Raw genomic sequence first — 23,147 nt, forward strand, 5'->3', positions numbered from 1 at the left:
GCGACGGGAGCTGCAGGTTTCAGCTTCTTCTGTGAGGATTTTACCGTATGGTGAGGGACTGTGTATAGAGCACCCTTGAGAAAAGTATTTAACCTTTAACTGCTTCCCTTAATGTCACACTGTCCCAGAAAAGGGCCACAACAAAACACAAGACCAGGTGTAGAAGTTGTAAAGAGCAATGCTGCCCCCAGCTGGTCATCTTTGGTATAACACTGAAATGTTCTGATTGGTCTGGGATTATTTCTCCTCGTACAGTTCAAGTAAAGATGAAATTGAATTTTTTTATTTATTTATTTATTTTTTTAACCACAGTAGTATCTTTAATCTTCTCTTAATTTGATGTTTTCATTGAGTTGATACATATACATTTGCAGATCTTCTACTGAAACCACCTCAGAGGAAAAATTATTTTAGTCATAAATCTGCAATAAACCATCACATACTGAACTCAAAACTCACCACTGATCAAATCTTTATGTCAAATAGATTTTTGTTTAAAACTTAAAAACCTTTGAAATGATCATACATTTCTCATTTTCTTTTCTTCAGATACAACAAAAAAAAGACTGGAAAAATGTGCACAGCCTTAAATTTCACACAAAAAAATCTGATTTAAATGAGTTGTAAAAGTTAAAAGATATAAACACATAAGAAACGTTAATGCCATAAATCACACATTGTCTGAACAAAAAGGTTAAAGACATGTTAAGTGTAAAGGGGGGGGGTCACACTAAATACAACCACTTTGGTTTATAGAAGCTGTTGAATGAAACCTGATCATTTGTTTCATTTTTGTTCATTATTCAATTAGTTTTTGTTCATGTTGTAGATTATTGTGTTCATTTTGTTGATTATTTTGTTCATTTTTTCCACGAATATATTCATTGTTGTTTTCATTGTTGCATAAGAACAGATATGACAGAACAGTATAAATTAAGAGTATATTTTGTTCATTTTTATTCTTTTTCTGTTGCTTCACGTCGATTAGTTTTGTTCACTTTGTTTCTGGCATAAAACCTCATAATTAATTGCATAAATCTCATATTGTCTAAACAAAAGGGTTAAAGACATGTTAAATGTAAAAGGAGGTCACACTAAATACAACCACTTTGGTTTATAGAAGTATGAATGTATTTAGAACTACTTTAATAATCTGAGGTTAAACTCCATAATTTGTTCTAAGGTCAGACACTAGCTAACGTTAGCTATCTTAGCACACAACTGCTAGGAAACAATAAAAAACTAGAAGCACGGAGAGCGCAGACCTCCGCCAAGGCTGATCAGTGCTCCCCCCCCCCCCCCCGTGGGCCCCCCCACGCCAAGGAGGTTATGTTTTTGCCAGGGTTTGTTTGTTTGTCTGTCTGTCTGTTTGTCTGTCTGTTAGTGTGCAACATAACTCAAAAAGTTATGGACAGATTTTGATGAAATTTTCAGGGTTTGTTGGAAATGGGCCCCCCCGTGGGCCCCCCCACCCCCGATCACCACCAAAATTTAATCATTTCTTCCTTATCCCATTTCCAACAAACCCTGAAAATTTCATCAAAATCTGTCCGTAACTTTTTGAGTTATGTTGCACACTAACGCACAGACAAACAGACAGACAGACAAACAAACAAACCCTGGCAAAAACATAACCTCCTTGGCGGAGGTAAATATCTGAAACATTAGTCTTAGTTGTGTTTCCTTTTCATATTTACAGTATTTATTCAGCCTTGAAACACACACAACAAGCTAATGTAAAGGAAACATTCATAATTTAACCCATAACTTTTCTGTTTGTTGTTGTTTGCCAACATCTGCATGCTAAAGGAGCTAACATTAGCCTAGTTAGTGTCATACATTAATATTATATTGTGAAGATTACTCCTCTAGTCCTTTCACTATTATTTCCAGTTGTTTCTTTTGTAATATCTTTCTGATAACAGCGAAAACACCATACTTTAACTTTGGTTTATAGCTGCTTTTTTCTGAAAGTTTTGTTTTTACCTTGGTACATATTTCACATATATCAGAGTGGATCTGAATACAGAGACTGAAATGCATGTGTGGACATTAGAACTTTACTAAACCAACAAATACGATGCTGGACTAAGATTTTTTTTACACATTACAGGGTGGGGAAGCAAAATTTACAATGAACATTTAGTTGTTTTTTCTCAGCAGGCACTACGTCAATTGTTTTGAAACCAAACATATATTGATGTCATAATCATAGCTAACACTATTATCCATACTGTTAATACTGATTTTAATGCTTAATGATGACCATAAGTTTTCTTTTCCTGGCTCCTCACAACTGTTAGTTTGTCAGACACCTGTGTCCTTCAAAACATGAATGTTTCTCTCAGTCAGCTTCTCAATTCTGCATATTGTAAACTACTTTATCTCTAAAGATAGCACAATTTACAGTTTGACCTTTTAGCCCATAGCAGAGCATGAGCTCTCTCAGTTCTGGAATTCAACAAAGAGTTACTTTCCCAAACTTCCCAGAATGACTCCAAGGTCTTACATTCTGTCCTGTGTCCATCTGACATTCTTTCTTTTACTTAGCAACAGCATCATACGTCATATTTTATATTAACCAATCCCATGTAAGCTTAGCACAGCCTCTATAAGTTAGACTGATTTTCTGTATTAGGTAGAACTGATTTCTGAGAGAGGGCGAAGCTTCGTTTGTCAGTTTCTCACTTGTGCACAATAAAGGAAGGTCTGACTGACAACCAATCCATTCTCCACAAATTTCTTTGTCGTTTACGCCTCCACAACAATACCTTTTCAGAAACTTTTGCCCATATGAGTAATCAGGAAAGCAAACGTCAAAGAGTGTGTGATTTGCTGAATGCACTCGTCACACCAAAGGAGATTTCAAAAATAGTTGGAGTGTCCATAAAGACTGTTTAGAATGTAAAGAAGAGAATGACTATGAGCAAAACTATTACCAGAAAGTCTGGAAGATACTATTAAAGAAGAATGGGAGAAGTTGTCACCCGAATATCTGAGGAACACTTGCGCAAGTTTCAGGAAGCGTGTGAAGGCAGTTATTGAGAAAGAAGGAGGACACATAGAATAAAAACATTTTCTATTATGTAAATTTTCTTGTGGCAAATAAATTCTCATGACTTTCAATAAACTAATTGGTCATACACTGTCTTTCAATCCCTTCCTCAAAATATTGTAAATTTTGCTTCCCCACCCTGTACAGTATGTAAATGATGCATAATTCAAACAGGATTAAAAATGAACGGTCTCTCCATTTGGAAAAAGCAAAACAAACAGGAAAAGGCAGGACTTTTTATGTATTCCAAAGACTGAACTGTTAATGAAATGATGACAGATCATGTCAGATCTCTATGGACAATGTTGCACTTTGACTCCATGCTGCAGTGTTTTGTCATATTTTAGCCAGTGCATTCTCGATATGGGATGTGTGAATTACATTTGTATGAATACTTCCTGCTTGTCAACATTTCACACTCAATGAGTCAATTGACTCATTGTGTCATAAAACCTGCTGTTCAATTAAACATCTTTTGACAGAACGTGTGATAATGGCCCTTGGAGATAAAACACAAAACTGAGAACAGAGTGTTTCTCACATCAGACTCTTTTGTGTGCAGGCCTTTAGTCGCCACATGCCGTGATATGTCTCTTTTAGGAGCTGATTTCTTACTAAGGTTAACGGCCCCTGCACAGAAACACTTTCATGGAGCAGATATGATTTACAGTGGCAGGGCCTGGAGGGAATTCAACACAAAGGCCTATGCAGCTTTCAGCGGCATTTATTAGTATCACAGCCCAGTTCGATGGATGTGACCCAAGGATTCTTCTCACAGATCTCCAACTAAACCTGGACGTAGCCTTTGTATCTGAGGTTTTACATTTTAGACCAGGAGTGTCAAACATACGGCCTGTGGGCCAAAACCGTCCCGCCAAAGGGTCAATCCGGCCCGTGGGAGAAATTTGTGAAATGCAAAATTCACACTGAAGATATTAACGATCATTTTAGTTCAGGTTCCACATACAGACCAATATGATGTAAAGTGGATCAGACCAGTAAAATACAACCTAGAAATAATGACAACTACTAATTTACTCTTATTTTTGGAGTAAAAAAAATGTAAGTTACATGATAATATTTACTTTTACAAATTATCCTTTCAGAAAAAATGTGAACAACCTAAAAAATATTAACTTCAAATGTCTTAAGAGAAGTGCAATTTTAACATCATTTTGTTAATGTTTTTCACGTTTCTGTTCATTTTTCTGCATGTTTTGTTCATGTTATTCTTTATTTTGTCCATATTTGTTGTCTTTCTGTCATTTTTTCTGTTGATTGTTTTTTTTTTTTTTTTCAATTTTCTCAAAATTACTAAATGTTTTGTGTATTTGTAGATCCACTATGATCTGTAAGTTGTAATGCAAATGAGAAACTGATGCATAATATTATTAAAATTGCACTTGTTTTTCTTAATAAATTTCAGCTTGTTCATGTTATTCACATTTTCTAAATGATAGATTTTAGATGTAAACATTTTTATTTTGTAATTTTACTTTTTTCACCCTAAAACACTGAGAGACATTTGGAGTTGACATTAATTGTAGGTTATTTTTCTATTTTTATTGCCCTGCCCCCTGAAGGAGAGGCAAAGGGTATTGGTTTTGATTTGTTTCTTTGTTTAATTATTAACACTTTGGCAGCAAAACTATTGGTTGAATTGATATCAAATTGGGTTTATTGATTGCCAGTGACCCAGAATACATGTCATTACATTTTGGGAAAAATAGGTCGAAGTTCAATTTTTTTATGAATATTTAAAATCTTTTTTTTTTCCCCATTTACTTATAATGGGTGAAATTTCAAATGTCTATAAAAACAGCAATTTTGTTTCAATTTACTTCAAACTTGCCACATATATACATGACTCTAACATAAAGCTAAGGTACATATTGTATATAATTGAAACAACACTAAATCTTTCTGAAAGTAATCTTAATGTTAACACTTTTTTGGTTCAAATGCTGACATCACCATACGCACAAGTATAGAGACATGATTATATCAGGACACACCCAGATATGATGACATCAGCACACGCACAGACATGATGACATCAGCTGGATCGATGCCAAAATAAGCTACAATACGTGCGAGGGGCGGGGTTTGTTGTGCCTGAAACCACTTGTTCTATTTTATTTTACTGGTCTAACCCACTTGAGATCACACTGGGCTGAATGTTTTACACCAATAAGGTCCATCTCACAAAGTTCACTGCAGTTTAAGGCTGAACTGAACTGGAAAACAGATTGTGATCCATTACAGACACTGTTCAGAGCCGGTTTTATGTGACAGAAATCAGTTACTTATCCAGTTCTGTTTTGGAAAGTGGGAAAACAATGGAAAAACAATCCTCTGACCATGATGTTTCAGATGATTAGTGAGGATGTCAAGGAGGAAATGTGAAATCCAATACTTTATTCTGTACAGTCAGTGTTTCACCAAAACATGCAGTAATTTAATTACATTTTCAATTCCAATTATTCTGTCAACTCTTTATCTTAGTGCTTCTCTCAGCCAAACACCATCAACGCCTACTGTCGATTTCTTCCCTGTTATTGCTTGATTTTGTAAAGATGTCACCTTTGGCTCTTGTTTATCCCTAATTTAGGATTTTATTTGCATTTCAACCTTAGTGTGTTATTGGACATTGTCATCTACCTCCTGGGCGATTGCCGTGTCAACAGTCTCCCTCACACTCTGTAAAAAGTAAACGCATGCAATAAAACAACCGTTATAAGGACATAAACTGACAAAAATCACTCATATTCAATTTTTACAGATTCAAAATATCTATAAAATCTGTCTGTATCACTGTATAGTTTTATATATATTAAAAAAAAAAAAAAAAAAAAAAAAAACATGCTTCTGGACCTCACTGAGACATGACATTGGACCCATATTTAATGTTTGTAGAAATTACCAAAAATAGTCACTTGCCCGATAAAGGATTAAGAAAGGTTAAATAGACAGAAAAAATCATCTGGGTGCTGCCCCAGTGCTACTTTTAGGGCACCTTCCAAATGTATTTTTCTCTCCATTTAACCTTCATTAACCCTTTCATGCATGATTATGAAAAAAGTATCTAGATTTTTTAGATTGATTTTATTTCTCAGAAGTGGGCTAAAGTTGAAATGCATTTTGAATTTATTTATTTATTTTTAATATGGTTTTATTAAGAAGATCTTTAACCTCCTAAAACCCAGGAAAGTACAAGTTTTGGCTTTTTTGAACTAAATTGCCTATATTGGAAATATCATGATGCAACAGTTTTTTCAGAGGCTTTTTTTTTTTTTTCATTTTTATGGAATGTCCTTTGCGGTGGACAGTTTTTTTGGGGGGTTTTTTGTGTTTTTTTTTATTAAGCTGTGAAACTCTTGTCCACAAATGTAGACAGTATAAACCCTCCAAAGACTCTTAGCTGGGTCTGAGGAGGTTAACTTTAGAAGATTAAAGTCAGTCCAAATTCTAAAACTAAGATAGTCCTTTTTTCATTGTATTGCTTAGGGTCTATAGCAGTGTTTTTTTGGGGTCGGGACCCCACATGGGGTCGCCTGGAATTCATATGGGGTCATCTGAAATTTCTGGTAATTGTTTAAAATAATGCAAATAAGTTACTAATAAAAAATATTTTTATTGATATAATATATATTTCACTATAATTAAAACACAACACATTTTTCCCAATAAAAATCAAGTTCAAATAAAATGCAGGATATAATATCTGAGGGGGCATATCTTGATTGACCCGATCATATAACTGCATGCACTACTTTTTCTGTATTTTTTGTGTTTCATATATTTATTTGTTTCTATTTTATTTAGTACATTTTTTAAATTTTATATAGATAGATAGATAGATAGATAGATAGATAGATAGATAGATAGATAGATAGATAGATAGATAGATAGATAGATAGATAGATAGATAGATAGATAGATAGATAGATAGATAGATAGATATAGATAGATATAGATATAGATATAGATCTATAAAGCGTCTGGCCCCCCTAAGACATCTCCAAGAGAAGAATGTCTCTGTTTTGAATGCCTGGGGTCACCAGAAATTAGTGACGTTAAAATGGGGTCACGAGCCAAAAAAGTTTGGGAAGCACAGGTCTATACAGACTGCCCCCATGAGGTTTAGAGAATATTACCTTTATAACCCTTTGGAAAGTGAGCTTCAACTATGTGTCCACAAATGTGGATGTCATACATGAAAGGGTTAAGCTATTTATCACCATTTATTATAATATTATCCTCTGTATTTTGCATTTTTACAGTGAATGACATGTATTTTCCTATATTTAAAAAGCTCAGAATAAAGTCAAATGTTATTGTATCGAAAACAGAGAAAACAGAAGAAAAAGTGAGTTTTATAATAAATAATACTATAATATTAGTTATATATAATATTCTATGGTTATGATAATATTATAATAAGTGATGATAAATCATTTAAGAAAGGTTAAATAAAGAGAAAAATACATTTGGAAACTGCCATAAAATGAGCTATGGGTCTTAATGGGTTCATGTGCATTTATCTCCAGATTTGCTGTGTTTCTCGTGTGTTGAAGGACTTTTTACTTCTTATCCAACTATTCCGTCCTCTTCCTGTATCTCCAGTCCCTAAAACTGTTCGTAGGTGTGAAGAATCATGCTTTTGTTTCACTGAGGCTGTTTCTCCATCAGAACCTAAAGCTTTCATGCACTTATGTAATCCTTAAATACCATACGGCGTTTAGGGATTACATGACATTTGGAGCCGCAACAAATTAGCCCTCCTGCTCCTCGTGCTTACTGAAGATTACAGACTTATTGTCAGCCAAACAAGCACAAACCGTCTAGTTTCAGATGGCTGCCATTGTTCCAGACGTGCGTCACAGTCTGGTTGTCATCTTTATAATGTCCAAAGAACCTCTTTAACTCTCTGAGCTGAAAGTGCGTTTTCCTTTCTGTCACATGCGTCAGATGAAACAGGAGATGAGTTGAAGGTTTGTAAATCTTTGAGCTGCGCACTGATATGCTGATTTCAGTTGTGCCAGGACAGATTTTCTTTGGATTCTTTGGATTTGAGGATGTTGGTATTGCCTGGTCTCCACAGTCCATGTGGTGTGAACGGCGTTAAGTGGGACATTTTTTGGACGTAGCTATGAATTATGGGAAAATTCAGCCTAAATTCACTCTGCTGAGTCGAACTGAATCGAACAGACTAAGAAACAGGACAGAATAGAATCGAAGAGAAGAGAATAGAATAAGAAACAGAATAGAATCGAATCGAATAGAACACAATAGAATAGAATAAGAAACAGAATAGAATAGAATAGAATAGAATAGAATAGAATACAAAATAGAGTAGACTAGAATAAGAAATAGAATAGAATAGAATAAAATAAGAAACAGGACAGAATAGAATAGAATAGAATAGACTGGAGTAGAATAGAATAGAATAGAATAGAATAGAATAGAATAGAATAGAATAGAATAGAATAGAATAGAATAGAATAGCCTTTATTGTCACTGTGCTCCTCCAGTCAGTGCAGCAGTATAAATATTTACATATCTGAATCTGTGTTTTCAGACCAGTATCTGTGTGTTTCCTTCATAATCCAGCTGCTTTCCTGTTTCCTTCTCAGGCTAAAAATCACCCTCTGCTCCTAGACGGATGTCAGGAAATTCAACCATCCGTGGTTCCACATTTTCTTGGTAATTTCTTCTAAAGCTTTTATAGCATTAATAGAGTCGGCATGGCCCAGCGTGGAGCCAACAGTACACCTACACTTGAGTTTCATGGCTGTGATCCAGTAAAAGCTGAACAGCAGGTTCTTTACATCCTGCTGAGATTTCTGATGATTTAAGACTAAATGAAGACAAATGTGAATCACACAGTTCTGCATTCTCACCTCAGTGTGACTGTGTTAATGCATATAATTAGTCAAATAAACTTTGGATGTGTAAATATACTGTAACAAACAGGCTTTATCACAGAAAAAGCCCTGAGAATAGAAGAGAAGAGAATAGAGAGAAGAGAAGAGAAGAGAAGAGAAGAGAAGAGAAGAGAAGAGAAGAGAAGAGAAGAGAAGAGAAGAGAAGAGAAGAGAAGAGAAGAGAAGAGAAGAGAAGAGAAGAGAAAGGATAGAATAGAATAGAATAGAATAGAATAGAATAGAATAGAATAGAATAGAATAGAATAGAATAGAATAGAATCCTATTGTCATTGTGTGTACAATGAAATTAGGAATGCTACTCCAGTCAATGCAACAATATCAATAAAAAAAACAAAACAGAACTTCAGAATATAAGAATGGAGCAAATATGAAATTACAAAAACTAAAAATAAGATAAGAAAATAGAATATAAAAGTTTACAAAAGTGAAATAAGAACAGAGCTGAAAGAATAAAAATACAAAATAGACAAAATATGAATAGACACAATTCGCACACACACAAGTCTTTTTATACATAGATCTTTTTTATGTATATATCATTTATTATATAGGTTTTATTGGGCTAAGGCTGGGACCTCTGGTACCAAATTTCGTGCCATTTCATGTGTAAATGTGTGCTAGTATGACAAATTTCCTTAAAGTCTTGAATATTAACAGTATGTATATCTATGAACTCAAGTGTATATAAAAAGTGCATTTATGTTTTTTTATTTGTTATAAATGTTGAATAAAAATGGCATTGTTATTGTAAGAACAGAAGGTTATTGCATGGCTTATTGCACATGATTCACACTATACAGGGTTATTGTCCATTATTGGATCTGTTGACAGTTATGCTGTCAGTACTTTTACAGGATGCTTTACAAACTGAACATGTTCAACATCGGCCTAGGTTAAACTCCTCCGTCCTCAGAGATGATAGAACCCAGGCTGAGGGTTTTCCACGGCCTCATATGTACGGTAAAGAAACATGGCATCAGTGAAGGAATGTGTGCACCTCAGAAGAACGAATGTGGAGGAATGAAAAGCTCTCAGCACCAGAGGACAACATCCAGATGTGGGTCAAGTACACCCAGAAGTACTGATACCAGTGAAAGAAAAGACTCAGATTCATATAAATAAATAGAAGAGTACAGCCTCAGAGAAGAAAAGCACAAAACAGAAGGATGTTTCTACTGTGAAAGCACAAACAGGCCATGCAACATTCTTCTTGTTTCTTAATGCTTTTATTCATTTTTATTGTGTTATTATTCTTCTGTACCAAGGTTATACTAGTTTTGGATTTTTTATTATAGTTTAGTTTTATTTGGTTTTGACTTTTTTTTTTCTCTAATTCAGTTAGTTTTAATTCATTTTTAGAGCAGGTTTGCTAGGGGAAAAATGTTCAAAAATTCATAAATGCATTGAAGACATTTTGAGGGGTTTTCTTTCTTCCCGTACCAAACTGAAAAAAAAAAAAAAAAAAAACGAACCGTGGCTTTCAAAACCAAAAACATACCGAACCAAAAATTTTGTGAACCGTTACAGGCCTACTATCTTTATATTAATTCTGCCAAAAACCGAGTGGATTTCTACAACCTGTTTTAATTCCTGCTTAATTTATTACGTTTATAACTAGTTACATCGTGACATTTGTACATATAAGGTCCAGACTTCAGATGAACATTTCTCCGGGTTCGACATAGTTTATCAGCAGCAGCAGTTGTAGTCCACACTGAAAATATGTCCAAACTTGGAGCCGATTACCTAAAGTGTTCAGCTGATGGTTGAACGAGACAGAGCAGCACAGCCAACAACCTGGAGGGGGCGGGGCCTGAAGTGGCTCATGTGCATTTAAAGGGCCAGCGCTCCAAACCACCTTTCTGGTGTCATTACTCAGGGTTGAAGATGGACCTGTGGAGTTGAATGAATGAAGAATTCAGACCCAAGCAGAGCATTTACAGTTTATGTAGACCAAAGGGAAATGTTGGAAAATGAAGAATTCCTGTGCTACAATTATACATTACTATGGTCTGATTTTATAATTTTAGAGTTGTATTGTCATTTTATTTTATTTTATTTCATTTATTTAGGTTCATTTATTTATTTGTTTTATTTACTGTTTCTTTTTTTTTTTTTTTTTTTTTTACTATTTCTATTTACCTATAAAACCTTCAAATGTATGCTAATTACTTTAAGGTATGTATTTTCTGTGTAGATTTGAATTTGTGTTTTACTTCCAGGATTGGGGTAATGTTATTTCTTTGTTCATTTACTAAAGAAAAATAAAGTGGAGGGGGAAAAAAAAGGCATAATTCCGTTAAAAAAAAAAACACCAAAATATCACTCCTTTAAGCACTGAAGCCACTCTGCTCTCTGCTGAAGTTTACAGTGTTGTGGTGTCCAGTGTTACATAAACATGCATTTATTTCCTGTGTATTCTGCTGTTGATGGTCCTGTCTGTCAGTATTTGTATCAGTTCAAAGACTCTCTGTGCTGATCACATTTCGAGGCGTCACTCCACCCCCAGTATGTATTCACACATCATATCTGCTCCTTTCTCAGTTTGCTGGCTGACAGAAATGTGGGAGGATTACTTAAGTAAAGAAATGGATTCTGCCAGTAATCTGCATTTTTTGGGTAAGTGTGTTCAGTCAGGTCCACGAAACAAAAGTACTAAAGACACAGGAACCAAAAACTCTTGTAGGAAAACACTGGAAATACTGTAGAGCAAAGGGGGGTGGGTGGGTGGGTGGGTGGGGGTTAATGCTTAATGTTGTTATTATTTGTAATTTTTGTCAGTTTTGTTAGTTGATGAGTTTTGTTCAATTTGTTGATTAGATTAGATAGAACTTTATTGATCCCTTGGACAGAGACCTCTGGAAATTCAGAATTGCTCATTTTTACTCATGTTGGTCATTTTATTCAGTGTTTTGTTATTTTGTTGATTACTTTTGGTCATTTTCATTCATTTTACTGATTATTATGTTTATCTTGTTTTTTTCCTGTTCATTTTTGTTTCATGTTGATTTTTTTTTCAATGAGTGGCTCATTTTGTCCATTTTTCCTATTAAACATCAGTGCATTAATGCCAATAAATCTCATATTGTCTGAGCCAAAGGGTTATAGACATGTTAAGGTCAAAGGTCACAGTAAATACGACCCCTGGGGTTCATAGAAACTGTTTTTTTCCATTAAACTGTAGTTTTTCCTGCTGTTCATCCTTCACATTTATCAGATTAGATCTAAATACAGACACAAATGCATATGTGTGGACATTAGAACTTAAATAAACCAGCAAGCAGAAAGTTGGACCAGAACTTTTCCACTGGACTGTACTTGTCCATATGGTGTCCAAATGTGGATCTGATAGAACGTTAACGTCTGTTGGGAAATAACAATGGCTTATTTTAAGACTTAGAACTCAGAAAAAATATTATTTTTTATTCATATTTTTTTGCACAAATAAACATTTTTCCTTAAACTTCCCCATCATGTGATGATTGATAATTCTCCTAATATTAAATCTTCTCATATTTACAACATCAGTATTTTATAAGAAGGTTGACATCCATCTGTTGAACTGGATCATCCAACATTTTCAGCCCGTTTACACAACCATAGAAAAATAACAACTCTCAATAATCAGATAAATGTAATAATCAGATATGATGCGTTTACATGCACTTCAGAAATGATCGAAAACCATGTTTCCATGTTTCAGTCCATTATTGGATTTCTTTCAGGGTTTGTACATAAGTAGTGATAGAATCAAACTTCCTGTTATCGTCTTCAGCTCATGTTTAACTACGTCACTTCTGTTTTGTATCATTTCTTTTTTCCTTTTTTTTTTCTTACACATGCTGTAAAAACACGTAGACTCAAGGATCTCAGGAAGAGACTGTTGTTCCAATATTTTTTATATTTGTTCCACCAAAAGTGTACCTTCACTACTTTAGGAAACGTCTACGTGATGCAAAGGACAAAACAGTGTCTCTTTATCTGCCCAGGAGCCCCATAGAATCTAAGGAGCCAGGGTAAAAACCCCAACTGCTGGGAATGGGGGGTACCCTACAATTTAAAAAGGACTTACCACTTGAAGTCAGTGTTGGGGGAACACAACAGGAGAATGAAGAAAAAATCACCAAGAGAAGGGTTGAGTTTTAAAAAAGTTTAGTACAAAATCTGGTTTATTAAAACAGCAAAAGTTTACAAAAAATCAAAACTTGTGAATTATCAGAGAAGGCAGTTTACCACTAGTTTCTCTATAAAACACACACTTGTCAAAACAAACCCCCCCAAAACGATCACCTTTGTTACTTTTTATAGTCTTTAGTGACTGTTGGAGACTCCCATTTCCTTGTGACCTCATTAATATAAGACTCACAACTGGTTAATAATAACACATGGGCAAAGCATATCCGTTATACGTCATTTGTTCAGCATTATTTCTAAGAAAAGCTTATAACAAAAGTTCATCTAAGTTCAGCGAGTGCTGTGTACGCCTGTCAATCAACTTTGGTTAGGCATCTAAGCCCAAAAAACCCATAAAATAACTCTCTTTCTACATGTTCTAACTGCAAAGCGATCTAAGTCTCAACACCTGCACTGTTAGGCTAGCATGTCTTGACCACAAAAATTGCCCAGTTCATATTCTGTTTTTTTCTGCTCTACGCTCTCTTTACCACAACTACTTTCTAAACCTGTAAAAATAGATCTTTTAGGTAGAATCTGACCTCTGCTCTGAGTTCATCGCAGGCAGGTGTTAGTTCAATCAAAACCACACACACACACAAATCAAACCTGACTGTTCAGTACCTCTTAAAATAAAAATACAAGATACAGTTGGAAAATATAACTCAGAATATAACTTAAGACTTGCAAAAATTAAAAGGACTCTTCAAGCAAAATAACTTTGTAATGTAAAGATTAAACAGACAACTAATGATGTTACTTTTTCTCTTCTCCATTTTGGCTCATGATGCATGATGTATGATATTCACCTGACATTGTAAAATTTAAAGTCACATTCAACTACCATTTATAACGATCCGTTTAACAATGCACAAAATAAACTAAATCTGATTAACAGGTTTACATACATGAGCTCAGCCTCAGTCTGAGTTTGTTTATTATCTCCACTTCTCTCGTTGTCTCCAAATCCATGTCCATGTGTTTGTAACTGAACCAATCAGGTTCCACTATTATCTGAAACCCATTCCAGTCACATGACTGAGCCTCGTCAGTCCACGCTGCTTCTTTAGGAAACAGGAAAGAACAGTAGATTTGAACGAAACTCCTCCAAAGTAGAAAAACGGCACCACTTTGTTTTACTTCCTCAAAAACACAGACATGATGAAAGTCTTGTTGTGTCGTCCTCAGTTCATGACAGCTCTGTGAACATCAGAGATGGTTTTATAAACAGACGATTGGCTGGTTGATAGTCACATAGAGTTGACTATTAGAATCCTCAGGAAAAAGACTGAATGGGACCAAATCTGGATTGTGAGTTCAGGGGAAAAAAAGTTGATCAGTTTTTCTGTCGTGTGGTTTAGAGACAGATTCATAAATATTGATCTGATCAACTGGTTCAAAGTTAACGATGAGTTTACTGGAGTTTAGGAAAGTGGGCAGTGGATCCATCCTTCCGATACAAAAGCCAAACTCCAGCATACAGAGGTTCAGTGAATGTGGTCTGGACTCTGTGGATCAGAGTCATGGTTTCAGAGACGCTGTAGAAGGACAGAATACCTGCTGTGTGATCCAGGTACACTCCGATTCTGGACGAAACTGGACCTGAGAGAGAAGAACTGACACTGTTGTACCGAAATACAGGAGCGTTTTTGTTACAACATAAAGCCCAAGATTTGTCATTGTGTCCAAACGTACATTCATCAGAGATTTCTTTTCTCTTAATATCCTTATATGCAACTGCGACCTCAACGCCCCTCCCACTCCACTCCACCTCCCAGTAACATTGACCAGTCAGACTCTCGCTGCTTAGGACCTGATAAAGAAAAAGGAATCTGTCTGGATGAGGAGGGTAGTTCTGTTTTTGAATCACACATGTTACTCTTCTATTCTCCTCAGACAGTGACAGATGTTCATTCACTGTGTTTGGATCCAGTGTGATTTTACATGAACACTTTAAGAATTCTGCTCTGGTCTGTGGTTCAGGGTTAATCAGTGAAACCTGTGTTTCAGTGATTCTCAGTGAGATGTTGGTCCATTCCTCTGTCAGACTGTGCTGTAGTTTATCTCTGAGCTCTGACACAGCTGTCGTCACATCCTCAAAATAACTCCGAGGATGGATGTCGATGTTGGATGAGTCTGGATCTTCACTGAGTTTGGACACTGATGGATACTGGAGTAAAAACTGGATGTGGTCGTGTGTGTGTGACAGTTTGTCCATCTCAGCATCTTTCCTCCTCAGCTCAGTGATCTCCTGCTCCAGCTTCAACTCCAGCTCTTTGACTCGACTCACTTCAGTTTCCTCCTTGGATCTGATCTGCTTCTCCACATCACGCCTTCTTTCTTCCATCAGTCGGATCAGCTCAGTCAGGATCTTGTGGTTCTTCTCCACTGCTTCATCAGCACAGTGTCTGATGGTCTCCACCTCCTGTTGAAGCACCTTCACATCTTTCTGTTTGTCTTTGATTCTCTGCTGGATTTTCTGTCGACTCACCTCCAGCTCTGTCTGCCTCTCAGTCCTTTCTGCTGCAGATGAGACTGTGTCGTGGCCTTTATGTTCATCCACAGAGCACAGATAACAGATACACTGATGATCAGTGCGGCAGAACATCTTCATCACCTCATCATGACGAGAGCAGACGTTCTCCTGGAGCTTTGCTGACGGATCCACCAGCTTGTGTTTCTTTAACTGAGGTACATCATGATGAGGCTGAAGGTGTTTGTGGCAGTAGGAGACCAAACACACCAGACAGGACTTGACAGCTTTCAGTTTCCTCCCAGTGCACACATCACAGACCACATCTTCAGCTCCAGCGTAGCAGTGGTCAGCAGCACCAGGTTCAAGTCCAGTCTTCTTCAGCTGTTCCACTAAATCTGCCAACATGCTGTTTTTGACCAGGACAGGCCTGGGTGTGAAGGTCTGTCTGCACTGAGGGCAGCTGTGGATGCTCTTCATATCTTCTCCATCCCAGTGGTTTTTAATACAGCTCATACAGTAGCTGTGTCCACAGGGAATAGTCACTGGATCCTTCAGTAGATCCAAGCAGATTGAACAGGAAAGTGTTTTCGGATTCAGCTGAACTCCTTTCTGCGCCATTTCTGCCACATGTCACAACGACTGGTTCAGTTTCACTTTGAGTGAAAGCAGTTTGAGCTCTGATCTGTACATGTGCAGTGTTTCCTGTCTGTTGTCTGGATCTCCATCACATTGGCTCCGCCCACCTGGAAACTGTCAGATCTACAGGGGAGGAGTCGAGGTCATGTAAGGACAGAGTGGAGCTGCTGAGTTTGTTACGACACAGAAGAGAAGCCAGTTTTTCTGAGTTACAAAGACCAGTTCTGTCAGCTGCAAGTGACGTCTGTCCATGCCCAACATAAAGTTCATCGCAGTAGTCTAAGTGAGTTGTGATAAAAGCAAGGATTAAAATCTCAAAATGATACAGAGCAAAAAATTTTACTTTGGTCAGCTGTCTCAGTTGAAAATAGCTGAACTTCACCACTGCTTTAATCTGTTTTCATGAACCTCCTGAAACCCAGCAATGCATTTTTGACCTATGTAGGGGACAAAAGTTTCACAGTTTTACTTAAAAAAAAAAAAGCTGTCCATTGCAAAGGACATTCCATTAAAAAGTAAATAAATACAAAAACTATTAAAAAAATGTGTTTGAAAAAATGTTGAATTATGCAGTTTCCGATCAAGACAATTGTTTAATGTAAAAAAGCTAAAACTTTCACTCTCCTTGGTCTCAGGAGGTTAAGTTTAAGACCAGTGTCCAGCCTTACACCTGGGTTTGTCCCTGTCCGTGTCAAATATTGACGTAAAGGACTCAGATCAACATAGACTTTGGAGCCATCACCAGGTCCAAACACCATGACCTCAGTCTTTTTAAAATTTGGGTGCAAGAAATTCAGTGACATCCATGCCTTCATTTCTACAATGTACTGAAGTAGCTGTTTCTCCGAGTTTCCCTTTTGAAGTGGTACATAAATTTCACTGTCATCAACGTAAAAATGGAATGCAACGCCATATTTGTGGAGAATTGATTCTAGAGGAAGTAAAGGCAGAAGAGAAGAGCAGAGCAGAGAAAAGAGGGCCAAGTATGGAGCCTTGAGGTTCTCCACATATCAGAGGTAAAGCAAATGACTCAACAGTTCCAACATGGACACAAAACCTTCTCTGTGTTCAGTAGGATCTGAACCACTCTAAAACCACAGCCTGAATGCCCACCCAGTTCTCCAGGTGAGACAGGAGAATCTGATGGTCCACTGTACTGAAGGCACTGGTCAGGTCCAACAGAACCAGAACAACACAGTGTCAGAGTCTCCCAGGGTCCAAATCCTGGTTCGGGGCAGTAGTGAAGGAGGTTAGTGCTGTGGGGCTGAAGGTTTCCAGTGTATGTACGAAGTGTGAGGAGGTCATTAAGGTAGTCAGGGGCGTTACCATGGACGCACTGGTAGGAGATGAGAGACGTGTTCTAGTGCAGTGGTTCTCAATCTGGGGGGGCGCGAGGACATTGGAGGGTTGTGAGTGACATTACAGGGGACATTTCGAAAGAGAATCCTTGGGGGGGGGGGGGGGGCAATCAGGCACAAATGGGGTGCATTAGCAACTACTGTTATACATCACATTATACATCACTGCAGCGTTTCTTCTACATGTTTGAGTTTGATTCTAATGCTCATGAAGGTATCAAGTTATTATGGGATGTCATTTTCTTTGCTTAGTTGCCGTTTGTTGATCCATGTTTCAGACTAAACTGTGACAGATGGATTCCAAACAGATCTGTACACCAGAAAAAATCTAAATCTTACCAAGTGTATTTTCTCATTTCTAGTCCAAATATCTCATCACACTTAAAATAAAACATAATCACCTGAAGAGCAACTTTTCAGTGAGATATAACAACTTATTCTTGGACAATAGATCCTGAAAATCTTATTTCAAGAAATTTTACCAAGATAATTTTCACTTGTTCCATTGGCAGATTTTTTTTTACTTGAATTAAGCAAAAAAAAAAATAAAAATCTTGAATTAAGCAAAAAAGTCTGCCAATGGAACAAGTGAAAATGATCTCGTAAAGATTCCTTGAAATCAGATTTTCCAGATCTATTGTCTAAAAATAAGTTCTTATATCTCACTGAAAAGTTACTGTTTAGGTGATTATGTCTTATTTTAAGTGTGATGAGATATTTGGACTAGAAATGAGAAAAATACACTTGGGAAGATTTAGATTTTTTCCAGTGTAGTTCAACTATTGACGACACAAACGTACAGAAAACCGAGGTGATTTGTGGTTTTACTGTGGCTGTTTTCTGTCTAAAAACAGAGCTAAGCTAACAGAGCTATAATGTAAACTATCAGCTGATGCAGCATGTGAAGATTATAAGACACAGTGTTATTTTAGCAACTGTTAAAATAAGCGTCTATGAGGTTTAGTTTGAAAACGAAAAGTTGATGATACAATAATACATATGTGTGGAAACAATGAGCTTTAGACTTTATTCAGTGACTGATACAGTCTGTGGAAACATAGGGTTGATGCGTTGTTTTTGGTCCTGAGTGTGTTCTGGTACCAGACTGACCCCTGCTGGTGAGAGTTTGGAATATCAATACTACATAGAACCACTTTAACCTGGGGAAAAAAGACCCATTTAGAAAAATGTGGGTTTTCATGTGGACTGGTTGTCTTTATTCACCATAAAGCCGGAGTCCTGCCGAGACACAGATGATTAAAGATCTCTAATACATTCACTGAACCAATCTGTGAGAGGATATGTCACTGATGGAGCACCCGTACCATTTGTTTACCAGGTCCAGGGTCTGTGATTGCGGTGGTGACTGTGCTCCTCCAGACACAGCCATAATGGAAAATAAGTGGAGAGTCAATTCCCTTTATAAAGACATGATTAAACTTCGTTCTGGGAATCAGAGCCCGTTGAGATGCCTCTTTGTACTTGGCAAACGCAAAAAAAATCAAACTCCTCCTGTGGCCGAGCCGGGTTCTGTTTACCGTCTTGCAGAACCAAAGCAAGTCATTACAGAGGTTAAAACCGGATTCACATGAGGCGTGTCAGAAACGCCGCCGCTGTGAAATCCCATCAAAAGTTTTTGTTCATCAAACACATGAAAGTTGCAGCGAAAACAAAACTCAGATGGAAGCAGCTCAACGTTCATGATCTGCAGACGACACACGTTGGTCCTCAGGTTGAGTTTCAGTTTTTTTAAAGAACGTTTCTAGAGTCAGGACCTGGACCTGAAATGTACAGAAATACATCGCCCTGCGACCAAAACAAACATCGTTGGCTTCGTAGCGTAACTGCCTAAGTCACATTTATTTCAGCTCGTAGCCAATGATGAAAAATGAATCAGTGTTAAGAGAGTAAAGTTACACAGATATTACAATTTAGCCAAAAATATGACTGAGGCATGTAAGGTATGAGGTTAAAGCACTGTATAATGAAAGCTTTGGACTGTCGGATTATCATTGTAACATTATCTAAGGGTAGGTTCAGCGTGTGACATTTACTGACATCTAGTGGTGAAGTTAAGGATTGTGATAAACACATAATTTTAAATACATAACAATTTTGCACACTTATTTATGTGTATTTCTTTATCATATTGATAATATATTGTCTAGTACATAATGCTGCACTAATTGTGTTTTATATATATATAGAGAGAGCTTTATATGTATGTATTTATGTATTTATTTCCAGTTGCATCTTGGAAATTATATAACAAATAATCTCAAAATTTCTAAGGAGACCTGGGTAACATCAGTCTAGTGGAACCAGGGCTTTTTGGAGCAGCATCTACTGGCCATCAGTGGTATTACAACTTCATTTTAGCACCAACAGCTTTATCACTGATTCTGCAGAACCGCATCAAACAGTGCAGCCTTATCTGCCTTTAGCTTCTTTAACTTCTTTAAAGTCTCAGGTGGTTTTATTTCTGTTGGTTACCTCAAACTAGATGCATTTCAAGGTTCATTAAGATGACTCCGTGTTGGCAGAGTGCCTCAAGGTGAGGAGTGCTCAGTCTTCCAGTAATAAACATTTGATTGCACTCTGAAAAACCCAGACACAATGTTCGTGTCTGCTCCATTTCGTACTTTGCATGAACATGTATAGAATGTAAAAGAAGTCAGAAGACGTGTCTCTCACTGACTTTTTGAATTAGATATGCTCTCAGTTCTTATTAATGTCTTTCTAGTGTCTTTCAGGTGCAACATTTATTCATTCCTGCACTTGTTCGCTTCATTTTCTTTTTCTGTGTCATCATTACTGAACCAGGGCACTAATCAGAACCTCCTAGAGATCATCAGGACTTTAGTGACCTTCACCGTACAAACTGCAGGACAACCTCTGTAACAAGTTAGTACCTGATTTAGGGGGAAAAAAAATCACTCCCACTATCATTTTACAGTGTTATTCACTTAATTTGATCACAGAATGACATTAACAGTGGATTTCTAACTAATATGTTTGTGGTCTGATGTTTGAAGCTGTCACGATGCTGGGTTTTCTTTGGGTGACATTTGGTCATACTTAGACTAACAGGGAGGAGCTGGAGCGAATTATAATAAAAAAACGAACCCCCCCCCCCCCCCACACACACACACACACAGAGACTCACAATGTCATGTTGAACACTATCATGTAACTGAGGGTGAGTATAAATAAGTTGTACTTCTTCCCACTCATTTTCAGGCCAATAGGTGTAAGGTATATGTTTATGTATGTATGTAGATGTATATACGTATATGTATGTGTATATGTATTTATATGTGTATTTATATGTGTATTTGTATATGTATGTGTATATGTATTTGTCTGTGTATCTGTATATGTATGCATCTATGAATGTGTATTTCTAAATGTATTTGTACGTGTATTTGTCTATTTGTATGTATATGTATTTGTGTGTCTATGTATTTGTATCCATGTGTATTTGTACATATATGTATGTATGTGTATTTGTATGTGTATGTCTATTTGCATATGTATGTATATGTATTTATATGCGTCCATGTATTTGTATATGTATTTGTATGTGTCGGTATTTGTATGTCTATGTATATGTGTGTCTATGTATTTGTATGCATGTGTATTTGTATGTATATGTCTGTATTTGTTTATGTATTTGTATGTATGTGTATTTTTATGTGTATGTCTATTTGTATATGTATATGTATTTGTATGTGTCTATGTATTTGTATGTATATGTATTTGTATATGTATATGTCTATGTATTTGTATGTGTATAGGAATTTCTATGTGTAAATGTATTTGTATATGCGTATATGCATGTGTATTTGTATATGTATTTGTAACCTGTATTTCTATACTGACTAGTGTCGTGGAAAACTTCCCAAAGCCCAAACTGTGCTGCTCTAGTGTAGGTTCAGTGATAATAAAAGTTCAAGGTTGGGCTTCTTTACAAAGTCGCAGTTTTCCATATTTGGCTTTTTTGCAGCTGGAAATAAATCTGATGAGTTTTGGCCCGTGGGCCGTATGTTTGACACCCTGGAGCGAGACTGTTCACTCCAGTCCAGTGTCATTTTTATGACTTCACACTTTACATTTGAAGGAAACAGCCACTGGGACACATGAGCAGGAGTTTTCATGAAGAAACAGACACCGTTTTTGTTCCGAGGAAAAAGTTTAATCCTTTTTTATAGTGAACATGGTGAATCCAGAGCTGTTGTCGTGGAAACAAATGGCTGTTGGGTACAAGAACACAGACACACCATGTTTGGGTCACCATCTGTACCCAGGCTTGGACTGAACGCTGGCCGACCTCTGCTCTTCACTCACACTATGCATCATCAGTAGATCGACACCATTCGATGGGGACGGCGCTCAGTTTGGGAACCATGGTTACCGCCTAAACTGAAAAGTACAGCTCCAATTCAAGAGCCTGTCACTGTTCCTCATCAGATCTACACACAAAAATAGACAGAAATCCTCATGTTTAATCTGTTTACTGTGTCTGAGCAGCGGCTGAAATGGACCGTTGAAAATACTTCATTATCTGAACTCGGGGGTGTCAAACATACGGCCCGCGGGCTGAAACGGGTCCGCCAAAGGGTCCACTCCAGCCCCTGGGGCGAATTTGTGAAATGTAAAAATTGCCGGAAGATATTAACAATTATCATCATTATTTTATTTCAGTTCAGGTTCCACATTCAGCCCAATTCAATCTCAAGTGGATCAGACCAGTAAAATAACTATAACCATTAGTCGCTTTTCCATTGATCCTCAAATTGTCCAAATATAACTTGTGCATATAAATTTAAAAATTAGAAGCAGGACAATTTCGGCAAAACTCTCATTTTCTGATTAAAAGTTTTCGCGCTGGCAAGAGGTGGTTTTTCAGGTGTAGTGCAATTAGTATATCATGCAAAACTACAACGGAAAGACCTGTTTCCGCAACTGGAGTCACATGAATAAAAAAAAAACAAACAAACAAACAAACAAAAAAAACCTGATGTCGACGAACGTTCCAACAAGAGAAGAGTTTATTGTGTGGACACACCAGGAAACTGAATCATTTTTAATTTAGTACGAGATAGAGGGGTAATATATAATAACGAATATATCTGTAAATCAATGCGATATTTATGTTCGTTGCCATGTTTATGGAATGACTTCTCGTGTCATTTTGCGATAATAAACAAATCATCGCATTTGTGATTTAATGGAAAAACTGACAACATGCACTTCTGTTTTTCCGATGTTTAGTAAATATCAGTAAAGTTTTACACGTATGTCCAATGGAAAAGCGACTCATGATAACCCAAAAGTTTTCTCTTTATTTTAGTGTAAAAAAGTAAAATGACATGAAAATGTTTATATTTACAAACTATCCTTTAACAAAAAATGTGAATAACCTGAACAAATATAAAGAATCTGGAATGTATTAAGAGAAATAAGTGCAATATTAACAATATTTTGTTAATTTTTCTCAA

The 23,147-nt window shown here is 36.6% G+C and overlaps 1 protein-coding gene across 1 annotated transcript; it reads right to left on the reverse strand.

Moving 5' to 3' along the window:
- Window positions 1-13,752: 13,752 nt before the first annotated feature.
- Window positions 13,753-16,297, reverse strand: LOC115437901 (tripartite motif-containing protein 16-like). The gene has a single exon (XM_030161287.1). The coding sequence runs from the start codon at window positions 16,268-16,270 to the stop codon at window positions 14,591-14,593; it is 1,680 nt and encodes a 559-aa protein (XP_030017147.1). The 5' UTR covers window positions 16,271-16,297; the 3' UTR covers window positions 13,753-14,590.
- Window positions 16,298-23,147: the final 6,850 nt, after the last annotated feature.

The sequence above is a fragment of the Sphaeramia orbicularis genome, chromosome 17 (assembly GCF_902148855.1).
Source record: "Sphaeramia orbicularis chromosome 17, fSphaOr1.1, whole genome shotgun sequence".
Classification (NCBI taxonomy): domain Eukaryota; kingdom Metazoa; phylum Chordata; class Actinopteri; order Kurtiformes; family Apogonidae; genus Sphaeramia; species Sphaeramia orbicularis.